Source organism: Nicotiana tomentosiformis, chromosome 10 (genome assembly GCF_000390325.3).
Source record: "Nicotiana tomentosiformis chromosome 10, ASM39032v3, whole genome shotgun sequence".
NCBI classification, from domain to species: domain Eukaryota; kingdom Viridiplantae; phylum Streptophyta; class Magnoliopsida; order Solanales; family Solanaceae; genus Nicotiana; species Nicotiana tomentosiformis.
In genome coordinates, this window is record NC_090821.1 from 52268164 (window position 1) to 52287371 (window position 19208).

Genomic DNA, 19208 nt, shown 5'->3' on the forward strand with positions numbered 1-19208 from the left:
GCCTTACGTAGAGGCGTGTGAGATGTTAGATGAAATGGAGGAAACATCATCGGCATGACAATCTCGTGCTAATGTTCCACAAGGTGATCCCAACACGATCCACCTTCACAAAGAGTTGCAAGACCATGGGTAAGCCATTGCTGAATTGACTATCACCATGGATCAATTAGCAAAGGCTCAACTTCAACAAGTACAAAATCCTAAGCAAGTCAATTCCATGGAGGGGGCGAACATGATGGTGAACATAAAGAGAACCAAGGGTCCACAAGTGCAACATCGAGTGGACAATTTTGTGCAAGATAATAGTAGTTTTGATCAAGATGATTCTTACAATGACCAAGAAGAGGAGGTTCACTATGTGAACAACTTTACTTTCAAGGACAACGAAACAACTTCCAAGGCACAAACCAACAACAATGGCAATCGCAAAACAATCAAGGCAATTGGAATTCTAACAACCAAGGAAATTGGAGTGGCAGAAAAAATCAAGGGAATTGGCATAACAACAACAATCAAAGAAATTGGAGCGGCAATAATCAAGAACATTGGGGGGGGGGGGTAACAATCAAGGCGGATAGAACCATAATCAAGGCAATCGGGGATCGGGTTTTCAAAGGCCCCAGATGTATCAACAACCAAACAACCCGCCTCCTTATCCTTCCCAGGGTCCTAGTTCTTAAACCAATGAGATGGGGCGTATTGAGAACATGTTTAAGCAAATGATGGAAAAGAATGCCGATTTGGATGCCCAACCTGCCTCACACAACACATCGATACGCAACTTAGAAGTTCAAATGGGGCAAATATCTCAAGCTCTAAATTCTCATTCTAAGGGGCACTACCAAGTGACACGGTGGTAAACCCAAAGGGTGGGGATGGAAACAAAATGGGGCATGAAATAGCCGTTACTATAAGAAGTGGAAGAGGTGGGAACGCACCCACCTCAAGTCAAAAGCAACTTGTCAATAATGAACAAGTGGTAAAAGAAGAAGAGGACCCGAACAATATGGTCCAATCAAATGATGAAGTTCGGATTGATATTGATGATAGTGTGGAAGAGACTCAAGACGAGGTGAACCCATCTAGGGATCACATTATTGATATACCGGAGCCGGTAGTGCAAAAGGCTAAGGCACCATTGCCTAATACTCCACCTCAATACCCTCAAAGACTTGCCCAACAAAATGGAAAGAATCAATTCAAAAATTATATTCAAATGATGAAGAGTCTCTCAATCAATGTGCCATTAGTTGAAGCTTTGGAACAAATGCCCATTTATGCAATGTTTTTGAAGGATCTTGTGAGAAAGAAACGGTTAATGAATTTTGAAATTATAAAAGTCACTCATCAAGTGAGTGCAATTGTGCATTCAATGGCTCATATATTGGAAGATCCCAGTGCATTCATGATTCCTTGTGCAATTGGAAGTACCGAGTTTTCTAAAGCTCTTTGTGATCTTGGGGCAAGTATCAATTTTATGCCCCACTTCTATGAGATTGCACATGGCCGATCGTACCATGAAGAGACCTTTGGGAGTGATTGAATATGTCTTGGTTCCCGTTGATAAATTCATTCTTCCGGCGGATTTTTTCATTCTAGATTGTTAAGTTGACTAAGAGGTGCCGATTATTCTTGGAAGACCTGTCCTTGCTACAAGGAAGGCTCTTTGTGATGTTGAAGCCAGAAAACTCACTTCCGGGTGGGGGATAAAAAAGTGGTATTCCATGTGTGTAAGTCCATGCGGAAACCAAATAGCAACCAAGTGTGCTCTTTTGTGGACTTGGTGACCAATATAATTGTTGATGATACAAGTGACAAAATCATTGTTGGTGATATGTTGAAGGCCGTCTTGCTCAAATTTGATGATGATGAGATGTATCGATTCATGCAATGTGTGAATTCTTTGCAAGGAATGGGGTTGTACAATTATGCACCCTAGAAACTATCTTTGGATCTTTAAAATAGGACAACTCCTCCTACAAAACAACCTTTACATGTCCCTATGGTGCTTAGAATTGTTAAAGTTCAAGTTGACAATTACTCCCATCATCACCGCTCCAAATTGGAGTGTCCCTTTTCAACTCATGTGTGATGCAAGTGACGTAGAGGTTTGGGCTAATTTGGGGCAATGTATCAATAAGATTTTTCACCAGGTCTACTATGCTAGTAAGACCATGAATAGTGCCCAAGTCAACTACACCGTTGCAGAGAAAGAGCTCCTTGCCATTGTGTTTGAAATTGAGAAGTTCCGCCCGTACTTGATGGGTGCGAAAGTTATTGTCCACACACATCATGTGGCACTTTGTTATCTTATGATCAAGAAAGATTCCAAAGCTCAGTTGATGAGATAGATTCATTTGTTGCAAGCGTTTGATATTAACATCCAAGATAGAAAAGGGAGTGAAAATTAAGTGGCGGACCACTTGTCTCATTTGTAGTAGGAGGGGAGGCCACATGATGGCCTTTAAATCAATGACTCCTTCCACAATGAGAAACTCTTGGTCATTTCAATGAAGGAGGTCCTATGGTTCGCGTATCTATCAAATTTCCTTGTGTGCGGTATCATCCCGGATAAGTTATCTTAAAACCAAAGGAAGAAGCTCAAAAGACATTGCCATGATTATTATTGGGATGAACCATGCCTTTTCGATTTGTACGGATTGGGTGATTAGAAGATGTGTACCGGAAGAAGAGCAATGTAAAATTCTTGGGGCTTGTCATTCTTCGCCATATGGTGGTCATCATGGTGGAGAAAAAACGGCAACCAAAGTGCTAAGTTGCGATTTCTATTGGCCTACTCTTTACAGGGATGCAAGTGATTTAGTGAAACGATGTGATAAATGTCAAAGGGCTGGTGGAATCTCAAATAAAAATGAAATGCCCCTCACCACCATTTTCGAAATTTATATTTTCGATATGTGGGGTATTGATTTCATGGGTCCTTTCGTTAGTTTTTGTGGAAACACCTACATCTTGGTTGCGGTTGATTATGTGTCTAAATGGGTTGAGGCTATTTCTCTACCCAACAATGAGGTGAGAAGTATGGTGGCGTTCTTGAAGAAGAATATTTTCACAAGGTTTGGTATTCCGCGGGCTATTATAAGCAATGGGGGGTCATATTTTTGCAACAAGGATTTCGACACTTTACTTAGCAAGTATGGTGTTACTCATAAAGTAATGACTCCCTATCATCCACAAGCTAGCGATCAAGTAGAAGTCTCCAACCGGGAGTGAAATAGTATTTTGTCCAAAACAGTGAATGCTAACCGGATGAATTGGTCCAAGAAGCTTGATGATGCATTATGGGCTTATCATACGGCTTACAAAACACCCCATCGGAATGTCGCCATACCGGTTGGTGTTCGGCAAATCTTGTCATGTTCCGGTGGAACTAGAGCACAAGGCCATATGGACTCTAAAGAGGTTGAATCTTGATAGGGATGTAGCCGCAAACTTGAGGGTTGCACATTTGAATGAATTCGATGAGTTCCGGTACCATTCTTATGAAAGTTCATCCTTCTACAATAAAAAGTTGAAATATCTTCATGACAAATACATTTTGGAACAAAGAGTTCAAGGTGGGCGATCTTGTTGTGTTGTTTTACTCAAGGTTGAGAATGTTCCCGGGAAGTAAAGTCTAAATGGAGTGTTCCCGGGCGATTTTTGTGCTAACTTGATTTGAAGTGTGCTACAGGGATGAGTGTGCCTTACAGGAATGGTGGACAGAAATCTAGCAAAGTGTTGCAAGATTTGCGGGCCACAGTTGAATTGTGCGGATAGCACATTTGCAGTTGCTGCAGCAAAAGTGCTCTGCGACCGCATAATTATCTTGCAGATTGCACAAGTGGAAGGTGGATTATAGCAACTCTCTAAAGTTGGTCTGTCAGAAAAAGAGTCGATATGTGGCCATACCAAGAAATCTGCAGCCGCAAACATAATTCTACAGACCGCAAACAAAAAGTTGACTTAAGCTCCCCAGGTAACAGAGTGCGGACCGCAAGTCAAATTTTGCGGCCGCATTCGCCCCTCTTCCCCTTAAGAACATCGATAGTATAAATAGAGGGCTAGGGCTACTGTTATATTTTTCTCTCTCTGAGCACAAAATCTTGCACTATATTAAAATCTCTTAGTTAATCATCTTCCTACACGCCCTACAATTGCGATCACTCATCCTTTGCACTCATTCACATCTGGTATGCTTAAATTTCTTGTTTGAAATTTTCATTTTTTAGTTTAAGTTGTAGTTTTTTTAAATCTGTAGTGGGTTAACTAATACTTATTTACTGGGGACTGGATCAATGTATTTTCAAGCTCTTGTGTTGTTGCCATGTCAAAATTTGCACAAAAATTGCAAAACCTAGTTAATCATACTGGACTATTTATATCCTTTGAATTCTGCGGCCACAAGAAAATTGTGCAGTCCGTAGAAGTTGATCTGGGGGACTACTAGTGAAAACAAATCTGTGGACACAGGAAAATTGTGCGGGCCGCAGAATTCCCATTGCGGCCGCAAAACAATCATTGTATTGTCATCAGAAATTCACAAATTTGTGTCTCAAATGTGTGACCGTAAGACAAATTGTGCGGGGCGCAGAAAACATACTACGGCCGCACATCAGCCAATTCTATGTCATTAGAGAGTTGGCACATTTTGAGTCTCAAAGTTGCTGCTGCAAGTGAAATTGTGAGGACCGCACTTCATTTCTATGGCTTCAATGCTAAATTGTGCGATTTGTAAGGCTTTAGCTGTGGCCGCAAGAACCTTGTGCGGGCCACAGATCCTTACCCTTCAAGCACACTGTGTTTGTGACCCTCATTGTGTTTTCTAGTGTTTTCTTGTATATACCCTGTGTCTGATTGAACATTGAATTGCAACTAACAACTGTGTCTATTTAATATAGATAATGGTTTGATCTAGAGGTGGAGGTGATACCTCTAAATGGAGGGGTGAACCTTCTCAGAGATGAGTCAAGAGAGCATTACCTAATGCCCAACTGTAGGAAATCAGAAAAAACAATAGCCAAGAGACGGAGAGGTGCAGTTCATATGCCTCGTCTAGGAACGTATCATAGGGAAACTCAGCCTCTATCCACGAATAACCGGCAGTACAGTCTAGGCCGTCAGGGAGTTTTCAACTAAGGGACGAGCCATCCTCATCCCACAGCACTTCCGAGGGTTCTGAAGGTGCTAGTTAGGAGCCATCCACTACACCTGTCCCTGAGGCACCAGATACATCAATTTAGGACATCCCCGATAATGGTAGAGGGGGAGATGCCACAACTCCCGAGATTGAAATAACAAAGAAGAAAGAGGTTTGGAAGGACCGATTTGTCAGCCTAGCAGCTTTCACTAGTTATCGCACATGATGGTTCGCGAGGTCGCTAACACTTGAGCGACAGTTCTTATTGACAGACCTAGAGAGTTACAACCTGACCGTGCTGAGGCGGTTTAGGCAGCGGAAGGGGTGGACGTGGTATACCCAGAGTATGGTGGATGCTAAGGTATACCTTGTCTGAGAATTTTACGCCAATGTGGTACATATCAAAAATGGGACAAAGGTGACAAAAGTGAGAAACCTCAAAGTGCGATTTGACCAGCACACACTGAACACATACTTGGGATTTGATGATGTCGAGCCAAAAGAATACCTGGAAAAGTGTGCACTTGGGGATGCAGTTCGTCCTTGGTTAGCGGAATTTCTAGCTGCACTAGGACCACCACCACCATGGACCACTGCTGGAGTTCCTCTCCACCGGAGCATATTAAGCTTCGAAGCAAAAGGGTGGTAATCATTTATTTGCAGCGGACTGGACACGAGTCAAAATGAGAATCACTTGCTGATTCTTCGGGCAGTCTTAGTTGCCTCCATTATGGTTGGATACCTTATCAATGTGGGTGCCTTGATGTCAGCCAACATCTCTGTGATCGCCCGGCAGGATGAGTCTTCCTACCCGTACCCCAACACCATTACAGAGTATCTTACGGATGTTGGGGTAGAACCAAGGGATTTTGATACAAAGGTAAGACTGAAGAAGCCTTTCTCATAGTACGAACTTATGGATGCGAACAACCCGAAGAGAAAAGGTCAGTCGTCTACCCCCACAGGCCAGTCTGATGAGCTAGTTGTGGTAGTTGTGGAGGCAGTTGATGTTCCATCCACATCGACCGAGCCTTCCTCTAGTGCCGCAGCTATGGCTCCATCATCATCCACATCCCCTTCTGCATCTCCTTCCACAGTTACCACTTTGGCTTTGAAGCCGGTGCCCATGCCTACTTCTTCACTTTCTGCATTGTGAGTCTCCCAGGCATTGGCGAGCCTCAACAACTGGATGTAGACAACAACTGCAAAGTTGTCTGACTTATCCAATGATGTTGTAGCACAGTCTACTATTCAGGCTCCTCAGTTTCACCCGACAGTTTAGGAGACATTGAAGAAGATCATAGAGAACCATAACACCATCATGGCTACCTAGGTACATCACAGGTCTGTGATAGAAGAGCTGGGCAAAGAAGTAAAGAAGATGAGAAAGTCCCAGGCTAGTAAGAAGTCAGTAGACAAGCTACGTAGGCAGATGACCAAGCTTGGTGCAGCCGGAGATATCCCTTTTGACATGTTGATCATCCCACACCCTTCAGTCTCAGATCCTGTAGCACCATCATCACCGGTGGCACTAGCTGGCTAGTCTGAGGAGCCAGACTCTACTGCCGAAGCAGTGCGTCATATGTTCACCAACACAGTCACTCCTAGAGTTGAGGATGATGAGATTCAGTTGGATAAGACTGAGGGCGGTAATATTGTTGTGGACACAGAGATGTCTAAGGATCAATAGGGAGTTTTTCTTCACTCTTTCCCCACTTTTATTCTTATTTGGTTAAGCATTGGGGACAATGCTTATTTTTATTCGGTAGTGGAGTTTATTTGATCTTATTTGTTATATTCTAAGACAATTGGCCTGTAATAACTTGATATTATTTTCATTCTCTTTCGTATTCTGCATATATTCTCTCTTTTTCTCTCATTATGTATATTCAGTAGTTTTTGTTTATTAGCTTCTTCATTTTTGTTTCTTTGTGAGTTCTTAGTTTGAGTTAGTAGATTCTTTGTTTGATTTAGTAGCCTCTTTATATGTTCTAGCAGATAATAAGCCTTTGTCGTCTTCTTAGCCACAGTTATTTTTAAAGGTAGTTGTTGTGCGAATCGGGTGACTCGTCCCAATGATGGATGGCGTGACAACCTTCTTAAGGGAATGAGTCCGTTTTTGGTGTTTCGGTAATAATTGTAGTAGTAATAAATAAAAAGACCTAATTAAGTCATGCTCAAAGAGTCAAACATGCTTCAATTGGTACCAACATACTTAACTACGTGCTTATGGTTAGAAACAAGGTTTTTGAAAGAAATAACTCTAGTTAGTGACTTTGTTACTCTTGTGTTGACTCTGGCAACCATCGAGTGGTTTAATTGAACCATAGTGATTTTCAATCTTGAATGTGGTCGTTGTGGTACCTCGACTCTATCCTCTTTAACAATCCATTTGCATGAGGGGTGAGATGCTTTGTTGCTAATCCAAGTATCCATGCGAAAGGTTAAGAACTTGCCCCGAATGTGTTTCAAGGCAAAATCCTAAGTTTTTCTTGGCTTTAAAAGTGATTGTAGGCTTTCCACGACCCGTTTGAGTTTATATTTCCTACCAATGTTGTGATCCCTAGTCAACCTCTTTGAGCCTCGAACATTTCTCATTTGACAACCATGTTATAAGCCTTTACCCATTTTGGCATGACCCTCTCTCGCACCTGATCTTTCCTTAACAATCTTTTGAAATAAATGGCTAAAAACATAAGTTTGCGAGAGAGACGAGGAACTTGAAAAAGGTATCAAGGCATAATAAGAGAAAAGAATTTATGAGAAGGAAAGGCAAGAAAAGAAAAGAGGAAAAAGAAAAATACAAAATAGTGAATAAGTAGAAGAGTTGAAGGGATTCAAAAAAAGGTAATGATCCCCAACATGAAGAAACCAAAGAGGGAGAAAATGAATGTAAAGATCAAGAAAGAGTGATGTTAAGTATCTCTAGTTCCCCAAGGAAAAATAAGTGCCTCAAAGAATTGGCAAAGTGTGAGCCGCGAAATGAAAAATGGAGTGCTTAAGGAAAAGTTTAACCACCCACCCATATTGTATCCAACCCTAATCCAAAAGACTTGATTACATCCCAAAAGAAGTCCTATTTGATTTCAAGCTGAGTGAGCTTACATTAGTGGCGACCTACATAAGGGGCAAGTCTATGGTACATGAAGTCGTACTTGCGACATTCTCTTGAGAGAGATGAGTGAACCTTTCATAAATTTTTGGAGTGAGTGCTAAAATTCTTAAGTGAGCTAGGTTAAGGAAAGTAGAGGAGGAAGAGTTTGGAGTCCACCATGACCTACGTGTTAGAGAAAGAGTCCTTGATGAGTAAAGTCAACTCTCGATGCTCAAATGTCACATTAGAACTATATGTGCATGAATATTTAACTTGTCGCCTTATTGATAATACATGAGTAATTTGGGTAATTGTTGGTCCCAACTGATGTGTGGATGGCTCACCTTCGACTCGTTGAAATGACCCTTAACGTTTGGAGGTGGGAACTAATTTATTTGCTTGAGAACAAGCAAAAACTTAAGTTTGGGGGAGTTGATAAGTGGGGATAAGTGGGAACTAATTTATTTGCTTGAGAACAAGCAGGAATGCTGGAAGTTGGTCTCCCGAGATGAAATCTGACTCAAAAAGGAGTAGTCCAAGCACAAGGCAATAAAGGTGTCACGACCCAATTTTCCCTCCATCTGGGTATCGTGATGGCACCTAGTCTTAGGGACTAGGTAAGCCTAACAATAATTAAAACAACATTATTTAAATAGAATCTCTTAAAATTTTTAAAACTGGTAGTACAAGTCATAAGTTCTACAAAGTATTTGCTAGAAAACTTCTAAATATAACTGTCCAGAAATAAGAATAAACAGTGCAAAACGAAAAGTTGAAGGTGGCTCCGAAGCCTGTGAACGCAGCAACAGGTTTACCTTGAGTCTCCACAGCAACAGTCCACATAGCTACCTAACGAACAAGTACTTGGATCTGCACAAAAGAAATGTGCAGAAGAGTAGCATGAGCACACCACAGCGATGCCTAGTAAGTATCAAGACTAACCTCGGTGAAGTACTGACGAAGACTAGTCAAGACACCCATTGGTCTAATAAACTGAACAAGTATAAGTATAGGGATGACAGAACATGACATCTATCTAAGGATCCCACGATATGGCTAACGACATAGCAACTGTACTAAGGAAGGAAAAACAGCAAGTAACAGCAGAACACCAGAATAAGACACAGAAGAATGAACGAAAACATAACCCAATCCAAAAATCACAATACAATAAAGGCAAGTAGTAACTCAGCAACTGCAATAGTTTTCACATCAGGTCTCAGCCAACATCCCCAATAAATTAGTTAAATCCTTTAAGTGTTAACTTACACCTGTAAGTTTTTAAATTGAGGTCTTTAGAATATAATCCTTCCCAATAAGAAATTATTTTTGAAATATACTTCCTTCAATTAAATATCTTTCAAATATAGTTCTTTCAAGATAAAACCTTTCAAATATAAACTTTTTAGATAATTAGCCTTCAAACATAGTTCTTTCAAGATAAAAGCTTTCAAATATAAACTTTTCAAATAATTAGCCTTCAAACATAATTCTTTCATGATAAATACTTTTCAAATATAAACTTTTCAAGTAATATCCTTCGAGTATAAGTCACCCTGTGACACCTAAGCATGGAAGATTAGCAGCTCCGAACACAGATATAACCACAGGGGAAATCTACCGGAATACCGTCCCGTAGTCCCAAAATAAATATGCAGTGTTGGGGGATCTTTCAGAATACGTCCGTAGTCCCAAAGTAAATATACAAGACAGGGTGATCTCCCGAAATACATCCGTAGTCCCAATTTAAATATGCAGTGCTGGGGGATCTCCCGGAATACGTCCGTAGTCCCAAAATAAATATGCAGTGCTGGGGGATCTCCCGGAATATGTTCGTAGTCCCAATTTAAATATGCAGCACAAACAACAGAGATAACAACTAAAACACGACAGAAACCTCGTACATCACCACAATGAGTACAAAAGCAACAATGACAGAAATGCAAAGTACGGTGAGCAAATCAACTCAAGAATTTAAATCACAAGAACGGTATAACTCACTCACAAGGAATGACTACAGTAAAGAATGCTAGGCACATGGAGGACAACTTAACAAGGGAAAACAAAACAAAAATGTAGCAACGATTTCACAATATTCAAGTCAACAATAAGAAGCCAACACGAGTCAAATAGTTCCAAATAATGGCAAGTCAACTAAGATATAGGTTATCTAAACTCCTTTTGAGGTTGAGCAATTACGAGGAATATTCAACAATTCAAGTAAGGATAAGCAGCGGAAGATAATCATAACTCCAATTAAGATTAAACAATTATAGGATGAGAAAATAATGATTTCAATTAAAGATAAGCAGTTATGAAAAATATAGCACAACGATAGAAGAGATAAAATCTTTGGTTAAGTCGAATAAGGGTCAAATAGACAGTAAGAGTGAATCCTAAAATAATTATCTCTAATCAAAGCATGCAGAGGTGAAACTAGCAAATAGGAGTTCAAACGTATAAAAAATACCACATCATACACGGTGAATATAAGGACATAAGAACCCTAAAAAGCCAACTTTTCACAAATAAGTCCGAGCACGCACTCGTAACCTCGCGTACACAGACTACAATCAACATAGATGACTCAAATCCTAAGGGGTAGCTCCCCCACATAAGGTTAGGCAAGATACTTACCTCGATTCAAGCTGAATCAATTCGTAATAATGCCCTTTCCATGAATATCCGACTCTGGATGGCCCAAATCTATCCAAAAGCAATTACATATCATAATTACAACAATAATAGACTCTTCTAATTAACAAAATCAACATTTTAAACGAAAATTCCGAAATTAACTCAAAATTGCCCGTAGGGCCCACTTCTCGGAATCGAGTCAAAGTTGTAAAATACGAAAGCTCATTCACTCGTGAGTCTAACCATATCAAATTTACTAAAATCTGACACCAAAATCTAGATCAAAATCCCAAAATTCGGCCTAAGAACTTTTCTCAATTTTTCACCCCAAATCCGAATTTAAACGATGAAATTTGAGCATAGATTAGTGGAATATAACCATAAGGGAGTTAAGAATCATTACCCAAAAACTTCCTCCGAAAATCTCTCCAAATTCCACCTTCTACCGAGCTCTCAATCAAATTTGTGAAGTGAACTTCAAACCCTCGAATCTGCCCCTTTTCTGCCCAATTATTCCGCATCTGCGGACCTTGGGTCGCACCAGCGCTGCCGCACCTGCGGAAACGACTTTAGAGGGCTGGGTCCGCTCCTGCGGCAAAAGGGCCGTACCTGCGAGTGTGCGCGTGCAGACTATTATCCTCTTCTGCGATCTCCTCCACGCCTGCGTGTCCTTTAGCGCATCTGCGGGCTTCGTATATGCGGCATTTCCCTTCGCACCTGCGACCCCCGACCACACATCCCAAATCCGATTCTACGCTTGCCTCTCCGCACGTGCGATCACGCACCTGCGATCTCCCCACCGCATGTGCGAAAATGACAGATGCCTGAAGATTTCAGCAGCAACACAAATCCAACTTTTCATCCGTTAAGCACTCGAAACTCACCCGAGCCCCCCGGGACCTCAACCAAACATACCAACCAATCCTAAAACACCATACGAACTTATTCGAGCCCTCAATTCACATCAACTAATGGTAAAATCACGAATCACCTTCCAATTCAAACTTAAAGAACTTGAAACTTCAAATTCCTACAATCAATGTCGAAACCTATCAAACCACGTCTGAATGACCTCAAATTTGCACACAGGTCACAAATGACACTACAAACGTACAACCACTTTCGTAAATCCATTCCGAGCTCGATATCGAAATTTCCACTATCGGCCGAAATCGCCAAAAATTTAACTTTCGCCAATTCAAGCCTAAATCTACTACAGACTTCCAAAACACATTCCGGACACGCTCCTATGCTCAAAATCACTCAACGGAGCTAACGAAGTTGACAGAATTCCATTCCGGATCCGTCTTCACACATTTTCGACTACGGTCCAAATTCAAAGACTTAAGCTCTCATTTAGGGACTAAGTGTCCCAATCCCCTTTGAATCACCTAATAATTGAATTCAACCATGCACGCAAGTCAAGGAACATAATACGAAGCTGCTTAGGGCCTTATGCCGCCGGATGAGACTTAAATTCTCAAAATGAACGGCCGGGTCATTACATCCTTCCCCTCTTAAACAAACGTTCGTCCGCGAACGTGCTAAGCGTCGCCTCGAAGTCTTGAAATCACTGAAAGTACATATCCAACATACACCCGTGGGTGACCCCACGTCACCCCAATCGACACCATCCCAACTGTAATTTATCCCTTCTATCAACACCGATAAGCCTTAGAGTCAAAATTCTCACCTTCTATTTGTCTTCAAAAGACCCAATTCTAAATCCATAACCGATATCAGTCTCAACCAGCTGTAACAACTGATGCCTACACCCACAAGGTACGACCACACAACAAGACACACCACACATAGGCCCATAATAATATTTCTGATCACAATAGTTGCCCGTAATCAAAACCATCACCGGCAATTAGCCTCATATCTATTAGAACCATGTTCAAACCTCCACAACACTGACAACGATACAAGAAACACGAAGACCTCTTAACTATACACCCAAATCAACAAGTCACAACTAACACCTCCGGGCACAAACCACGCAAGCTAAAACTCAAGAAGCATCGAACGAAATTGACTGATTATGAAAAGAGAAACATATAAGGAAACTACCAAACAAGCCCGACAGGCACAACTCTCTATCAATACTAACCTACAAAACAATATAACAAGGAAAGAATTAAAGCATATGAACAATCACAAGGGTCCCATCCTGATATAACTTCTACAGCGGTATTCATATGGAATCGCGAGGGTCTTACCCTCAACTCTGAATCTGAAGTCGAATATACATCATACCAATGGAAATCTTTCACTAATTCAATTCTGCCTATAAAATCACAACACTTACTAAACCCTCACCCAGTAGAATATCAATTCACAAATCGTAACAAATTTACTCAGGAAACACATCAAACCTGCCATAATGGACAACGTGAATTCGCTTCTAGTATCTAAACTTTCGATAATGAATATAAACAAATGATAGATATGGGCTACCACTCATAGAGTCTCCCAACCGGGGTAAACACCTAAACATAATACTAAGTCATGAACGCACCCATAGGTGGGACAACTAATAGGGGAACTCGCCCCGATAAGCAGAGCTGAATCAAAATACGAATAGTGCCCCTTTGTAACAAATCAAAAGCCTACCTGTATGACATCATCTAGCGTAGTGGGCTCAAGCCTACTATATGAAACACATCAACGGGCTGGGCCTTCCCCTCCTGGGCACCCTGTACTCGCCTGAATACTCTGCTGTGACACACATCTGTCCGGAGTCTAGGACAATCTCTCACCCTGTGGCTGGTATCTCCACACTCGAAGCAACCTCTCTGCTGACGTGGTTGTGGGAACTGTGTGGAACGGGTACTCTGAGACCCATGAGCACCTGAAACACTTCGCGAAGCCGAAAGTGCAACTGAACTGGCTATCCCGCCAAACTTCTACCATGTCGTACCCTGCTTCCAAAATAAGGACCAGTAGATCTCTCCGATCTACGAGGCATCCTCGCCTCCCTATACTCTCTCTCCTGATCTCGTCTGTTCTCTAACTTCCGGTCTCACATGCCCTCTAACTAGCGAGCGATCCCTACCACCTACAAAAACGAAACATATGACTTCAACTCTCGAGACATGCTGAACTGAATATCATGCCTAAGCCCCGCAATGAATCTATGGACTCGCCCTCTAGCTGAAGCGACCAAGGCAGGTGCATGTCTGGCCGAATCACTGAATCTGACGGCATACCCTAATACTGACATAGTGCCCAGACGCAACAGCTCAAACTCCGCGCGCGATGCATCCCGAAGGGAGTGAGGTACAAACTTTCTCAAAAACATCTCTGAAAACTGAACCAACGTAAGTGAAGTTGCATTGGCCGGGCTACCCAACTCATATGCCCGCCACTACTGATGAGTTGTTCCCTTAAGTTGGAACATAGTAAAAGCAACCCCACTCATCTCAACAATGTCCATAGTGAGGAGGATGCTATGGCACTCCTACAGAAAACCCTGTGCACTCTCTGAAGCCAAAATGCTGAAGGTAGGAGGGTTATATCTCTTGAACCTTGCAAATCTAAGCTGCCCTTCCTCGGATGTTGCTGCTCTGATCATAAGCTAAACTAGAGCCACAGCCTGTGTCACCATGACACCTGGAACCTGACCAACGTGAACTCGCTGCTTTGGAGTGTGGGCAACGGGAGTCTGGGCTCCTCCCTCGGTCTGTGAAGTAACTGGTGCAACCGGAAATAACTCTGCCTGAGCCAATATACCAAACATGCCCAAGGACTGCGCTAAAGTCTTCTGAAGTCTGGGGGTAACATCATCAGGAACCGCAATCCATGTCCTCACCATTTGTGAGAGAATGAAATGGTAAATTTCAAACTTCAAGATCAATGAGCTCGCACGATAGGAATGAAGGAAGTGAAATTATCCTAATAGTTCTGTAGCCTCTCGAAGATAAGTACAGACGTCTCGGTACCGATCCGCAAGACTCTACTAAACTCTCTTATGACTCGTAGCACCTATGAACCTAGAGCTCTGATACCAACTTGACACGACCCAATTTTCCCTCCGTCTGGATATCGTGATGACACCTAGTCTTAGGGACTAAGTAAGCCTAACAATAATTAAAACAACATTATTTAAATAAAATCTTTTAAAATTTCCAAAACCGGTAGTATAAGTCATAATCTCTACAGAGTGTTTGCTAGAAAACTTCTAAATACAACTGTCCAGAAATAAGAATAAACAATGCAATACGAAAAGTTGAAGGTGACTCCGAAGCCTGCGAACGCAGCAGCAGGTTTACCTTGAGTCTCCACAGCAACAATCCACACAGCTAGCTAATGAAGAAGTACCTGGATCTGCACAAAACAAATGTGCAGAAGAGTAGCATGAGCACACCACAGCGGTGCCCAGTAAGTATCAAGACTAACCTCGGCGAAGTAGTGACGAGGACTAGCCAAGACACCCACTAGTCTAATAAACTGAACAAGTATAAGTATAGGGATGACAGAACATGACATCTATCTAAGTACCCCGCGATATAGCTAATGACATAGAAACTGCAATATGGAAGGAAAAACAGCAAGTAACAGCGGAACACTAGAATAAGACACAGAAGAATGAATGAAAACACAACCCAATCCAAAAATCACAATACAGTAAAGGCAAGTAGTAACTCAGCAGCTGCAATAGTGTTCACATCAGGTCTCAGCCAACATCCCCAATAACTTAGTCAAATCCTTCAAGTGTAAACTTTCACCCGTAAGTTTTTAAATTGAGGTCTTTAGGATATAATCCTTTCCAATAAGAAATTATTTTTGAAATATACTTCCTTCAAATAAATATCTTTCAAACATAATTCTTTCAAGATAAAACTTTTCAGATAATTAGCCTTCAAACATAGTTCTTTCAAGATAAAACCTTTCAAATATAAACTTTTCAAATAATTAGTCTTCAAACATAGTTCTTTCAAGATAAATACTTTTCAAATATAAACTTTTCAAGTAATATCCGTCGAGTATAAGTCACCCTGTGACACCTAAGCATGGAAGATTAGCAGCTCCGAACACAGATATAACCACCGGAGAAATCTACCGAAATACCGTCCCGTAGTCCCAAAATAAATATGCAGTGCTGGGGGATCTCCCGGAATATGTTTGTAGTCCCAAAGTAAATATGCAAGATAGGGGGATCTCCCGGAATACGTCCGTAGTCCCAATTTAAATATGCAGTGCTGGGGGATCTCCCGAAATACGTCCGTAGTCCCAATTTAAATATGCAGTGCTGGGGAATCTCACGGAATACGTCCGTAGTAACAAAATAAATATGTAGTGCTAGGGGATCTCCCGGAATACGTCCGTAGTCTCAATTTAAATATGCAGCGCAAAAAACAGAGATAACAACGATAACATGACAGAAACCTCGTACATCACCACAACGAGTACAAAAGTAACAATGATAGAAATGCAAAGTACGATGAGCAAATCAACTCAAGAATTTAAATCACAAGAACGGTATAACTCATTCACAAGGAATGACCATAGTAAAGAATGCTAGACACAAGGAGGAAAACTTAACAAGGGAAAACAAAACAAAAATGTAGAAACATTTTCACAATATTCAAGTCAACAATAAGAAGCCAACACGAGTCAAATAGTTCGAAATAATGGCAAGTCAACTAAGATATAGGTTATCTAAACTCCTTTTGAGGTTGAGCAATTACGAGGAAAATTCAACAATTCAAGTACGGATAAGCAGCGGAAGATAATCATAACTCCAATTAAGATTAAACAATTATAGGATAAGAAAATAATGATTTCAATTAAAGATAAGCAGTTATGAAAAATATAGCACAACGATAGAAGAGGTAAAATCTTTGGTTAAGTTGAATAAGGGTCAAATATACAGTAAGAGTGAATCCTAAAGCAATTATCTCTAATCAAAGCATGTAGAGGTGAAACTAGCAAATAGGAGTTCAAACGTATAAAAAAAAACCACATCATACATGGTGAATATAAGGACATAAGAACCCTAAAAGGCCAACTTTTCATAAATAAGTCTGAGCACGCACTCGTCACCTCATGTACACAGACTACAATCAACATAGATGACTCAAATCCTAAGGGGTAGCTCCCCCACACAAGGTTAGGCAAGATACTTACCTCAAGTCAAGCTGAATCAATCCGTAAGAATCCCCCTTCCACGAATATCCGGCTCTGGATGGCCCAAATCTATCCAAAAGTAATTACATATCATAATTACAACAATAATAGACTCATAAAATACGAAAACTCATTCACTCACGAGTCTAACCATGTCAAATTTACTAAAATCCGACACCAAAATCTCGATTAAAACCCCAAAATTCGGCCTAAGAACTTTTCTCAATTTTTCACCTCAAATCCGAATTTAAACGATGAATTTGAGCATAGATTAGTGGAATATAACCATAAGGGAGTTAAGAATCATTACCCAAAAACTTCCTCCGAACATCTCTCCAAATTCCATCTTCTACCGAGCTCTCAATCAAATTTGTGAAGTGAACTTCAAACCCTCGAATCTGCCCCTTTTCTGCCCAGTTATTCCGTATCTGTGGACCTTGAGTCGCACCTGCGACGCCGCACCTGCGGAATTTCCTTTGCAGGTGTCGAAACGACTTAAGAGAGCTGGGTCCTCTTCTGCGGCAAAAGGGCTGCACCTGCGAGTGCACGCCTGCAGACTATTGTCCGCTTCTGCGATCTCCTCCGTGCCTGCGTGTCCTTTAGCGCATCTGCGGGCATCGCAGATGTGGCATTTCCCTTCGCACCTGCGACCCCCGACCACACGTCCCAAATTCGCTTCTGCGCTGGCCTCTCCGCACGTGTGATCACGCACCTGCGGTCTCCCCACCGCAGGTGCGAAAATGACATATGCCTGAAAACTTCAGCAGCAACACAAATCCAACTTTTGATCTGTTAAGCCCTCGAAACTCACCCGAGCCCCTCGGGACCTCAACGAAACATACAAACCAATCCTAAAACACCATACAAACTTAGTCGAGCCTTCAAATCACATCAACTAACGCTAAAATCACGAATCACCTTCCAATTCAAACTTAAAGAACTTGAAACTTCAAATTCCTACAACCGATGCTGAAACCTATCAAACCACGTTCGAATGACCTCAAAATGTGCACACAGGTCAACAATGACACTACGAACCTACAGCTACTTTCGGTAATCCATTCCGAGCTCGATATCAAAATTTTCACTATCGGCCGAAATCGCCAAAAATTTAACTTTCGCCAATTCAAGCCTAAATCTACTATAAACCTCCAAAATACATTCTGGACGCGCTCCTAAGCTCAAAATCACTCAACGGAGCTAACGGAGTCGACGGAATTCCATTCCATATCTGTCTTCACACAGTTCCGACTACGGTCCAAATTCTAAGACTTAAGCTCTCATTTAGGAACTAAGTGTCCCAATACCCTTTGAATCACCCGATAATTGAATTCAACCACTCACGGAAGTCAAGGCACATAATACGAAGCTGCTCAGGGCCTTATGCTGCCGAATGAGACTTAAATTTTCAAAATGAATGGCCGGGTCATTACAAAAGTGCATAGAAGCCCACAATGTGCGGTCCGAAGAAGGAATTCTACAGTCGAAGAAGAAATTGTGGACCGTAGAATTCCATCTACGGCCGCAAACAAAGAAGGAAAAATTAGCAGACATTTGTGCAAATTGCGGACCGCACATGAATTGTGCGGCTGCAAAGCTGGGCTAACGGTCGAAGATCAGAGAGTATGCAAAAAGACCAAGTCTAGAGCCTTAGTGAATTGTGGACCGCACAAGATTTGTGCATCCGTAATCCTAATATTGATGACCACATAAGAATGCCTTGCGGCCACAGTTCTAAATCTGCGAACCGCGGTTCAGAAATGTGCGGCCGCAGAACTCCTGCTACTGCCAGATGAAGAAATTTGCGGATTGCACATGAAATTGTGCGGCCACAAAACCTCCTGGGGGGTATTTTTGTCCGATATTTTCAGCCTTGTATAAATAGATAAGTTTCACAAAATTAGGTTAAGTTTGAACCTCTGAAGTTACTGTAGTCGTTGTTCTTTGCTATTTTAGGAAGTTTATTTTGTTTTGGTGTACTTACAATAGATTTAATCATTTTAAAATTTCATTATGAGTTTAATTAGTCTTTCTTCTCTATTTTCTTCAAACCCAAGTATGAGTAGCTAGATTTGTACTAGGGTTGTGACCCAACCCTAGTGTGTAAACCTTATGGGTATCTAATTTTGTGCTTGTTTATGATTGGGTGTTTATTATTTAGCTTAGTTCATGCTTTAATTGTGGAATTATTGGTTGCAAACATTA

General features: G+C 41.3%; 1 protein-coding gene across 1 annotated transcript; it reads left to right on the forward strand.

Moving 5' to 3' along the window:
- The first annotated feature begins 886 nt into the window (after positions 1-886).
- LOC138900164 (uncharacterized) lies at positions 887-1543 on the forward strand. Its single transcript, XM_070186879.1, has one exon. It carries the CDS (start codon positions 887-889, stop codon positions 1541-1543), a length of 657 nt encoding a protein of 218 aa, XP_070042980.1.
- The last annotated feature ends 17665 nt before the right edge of the window (positions 1544-19208 follow it).

What these genes read in the sequence shown, in the direction of transcription:
- LOC138900164 (XM_070186879.1), top strand. Translation starts at nt 887, where the DNA reads ATGGGGCATGAAATAGCCGTTACTATAAGAAGTGGAAGAGGTGGGAAC.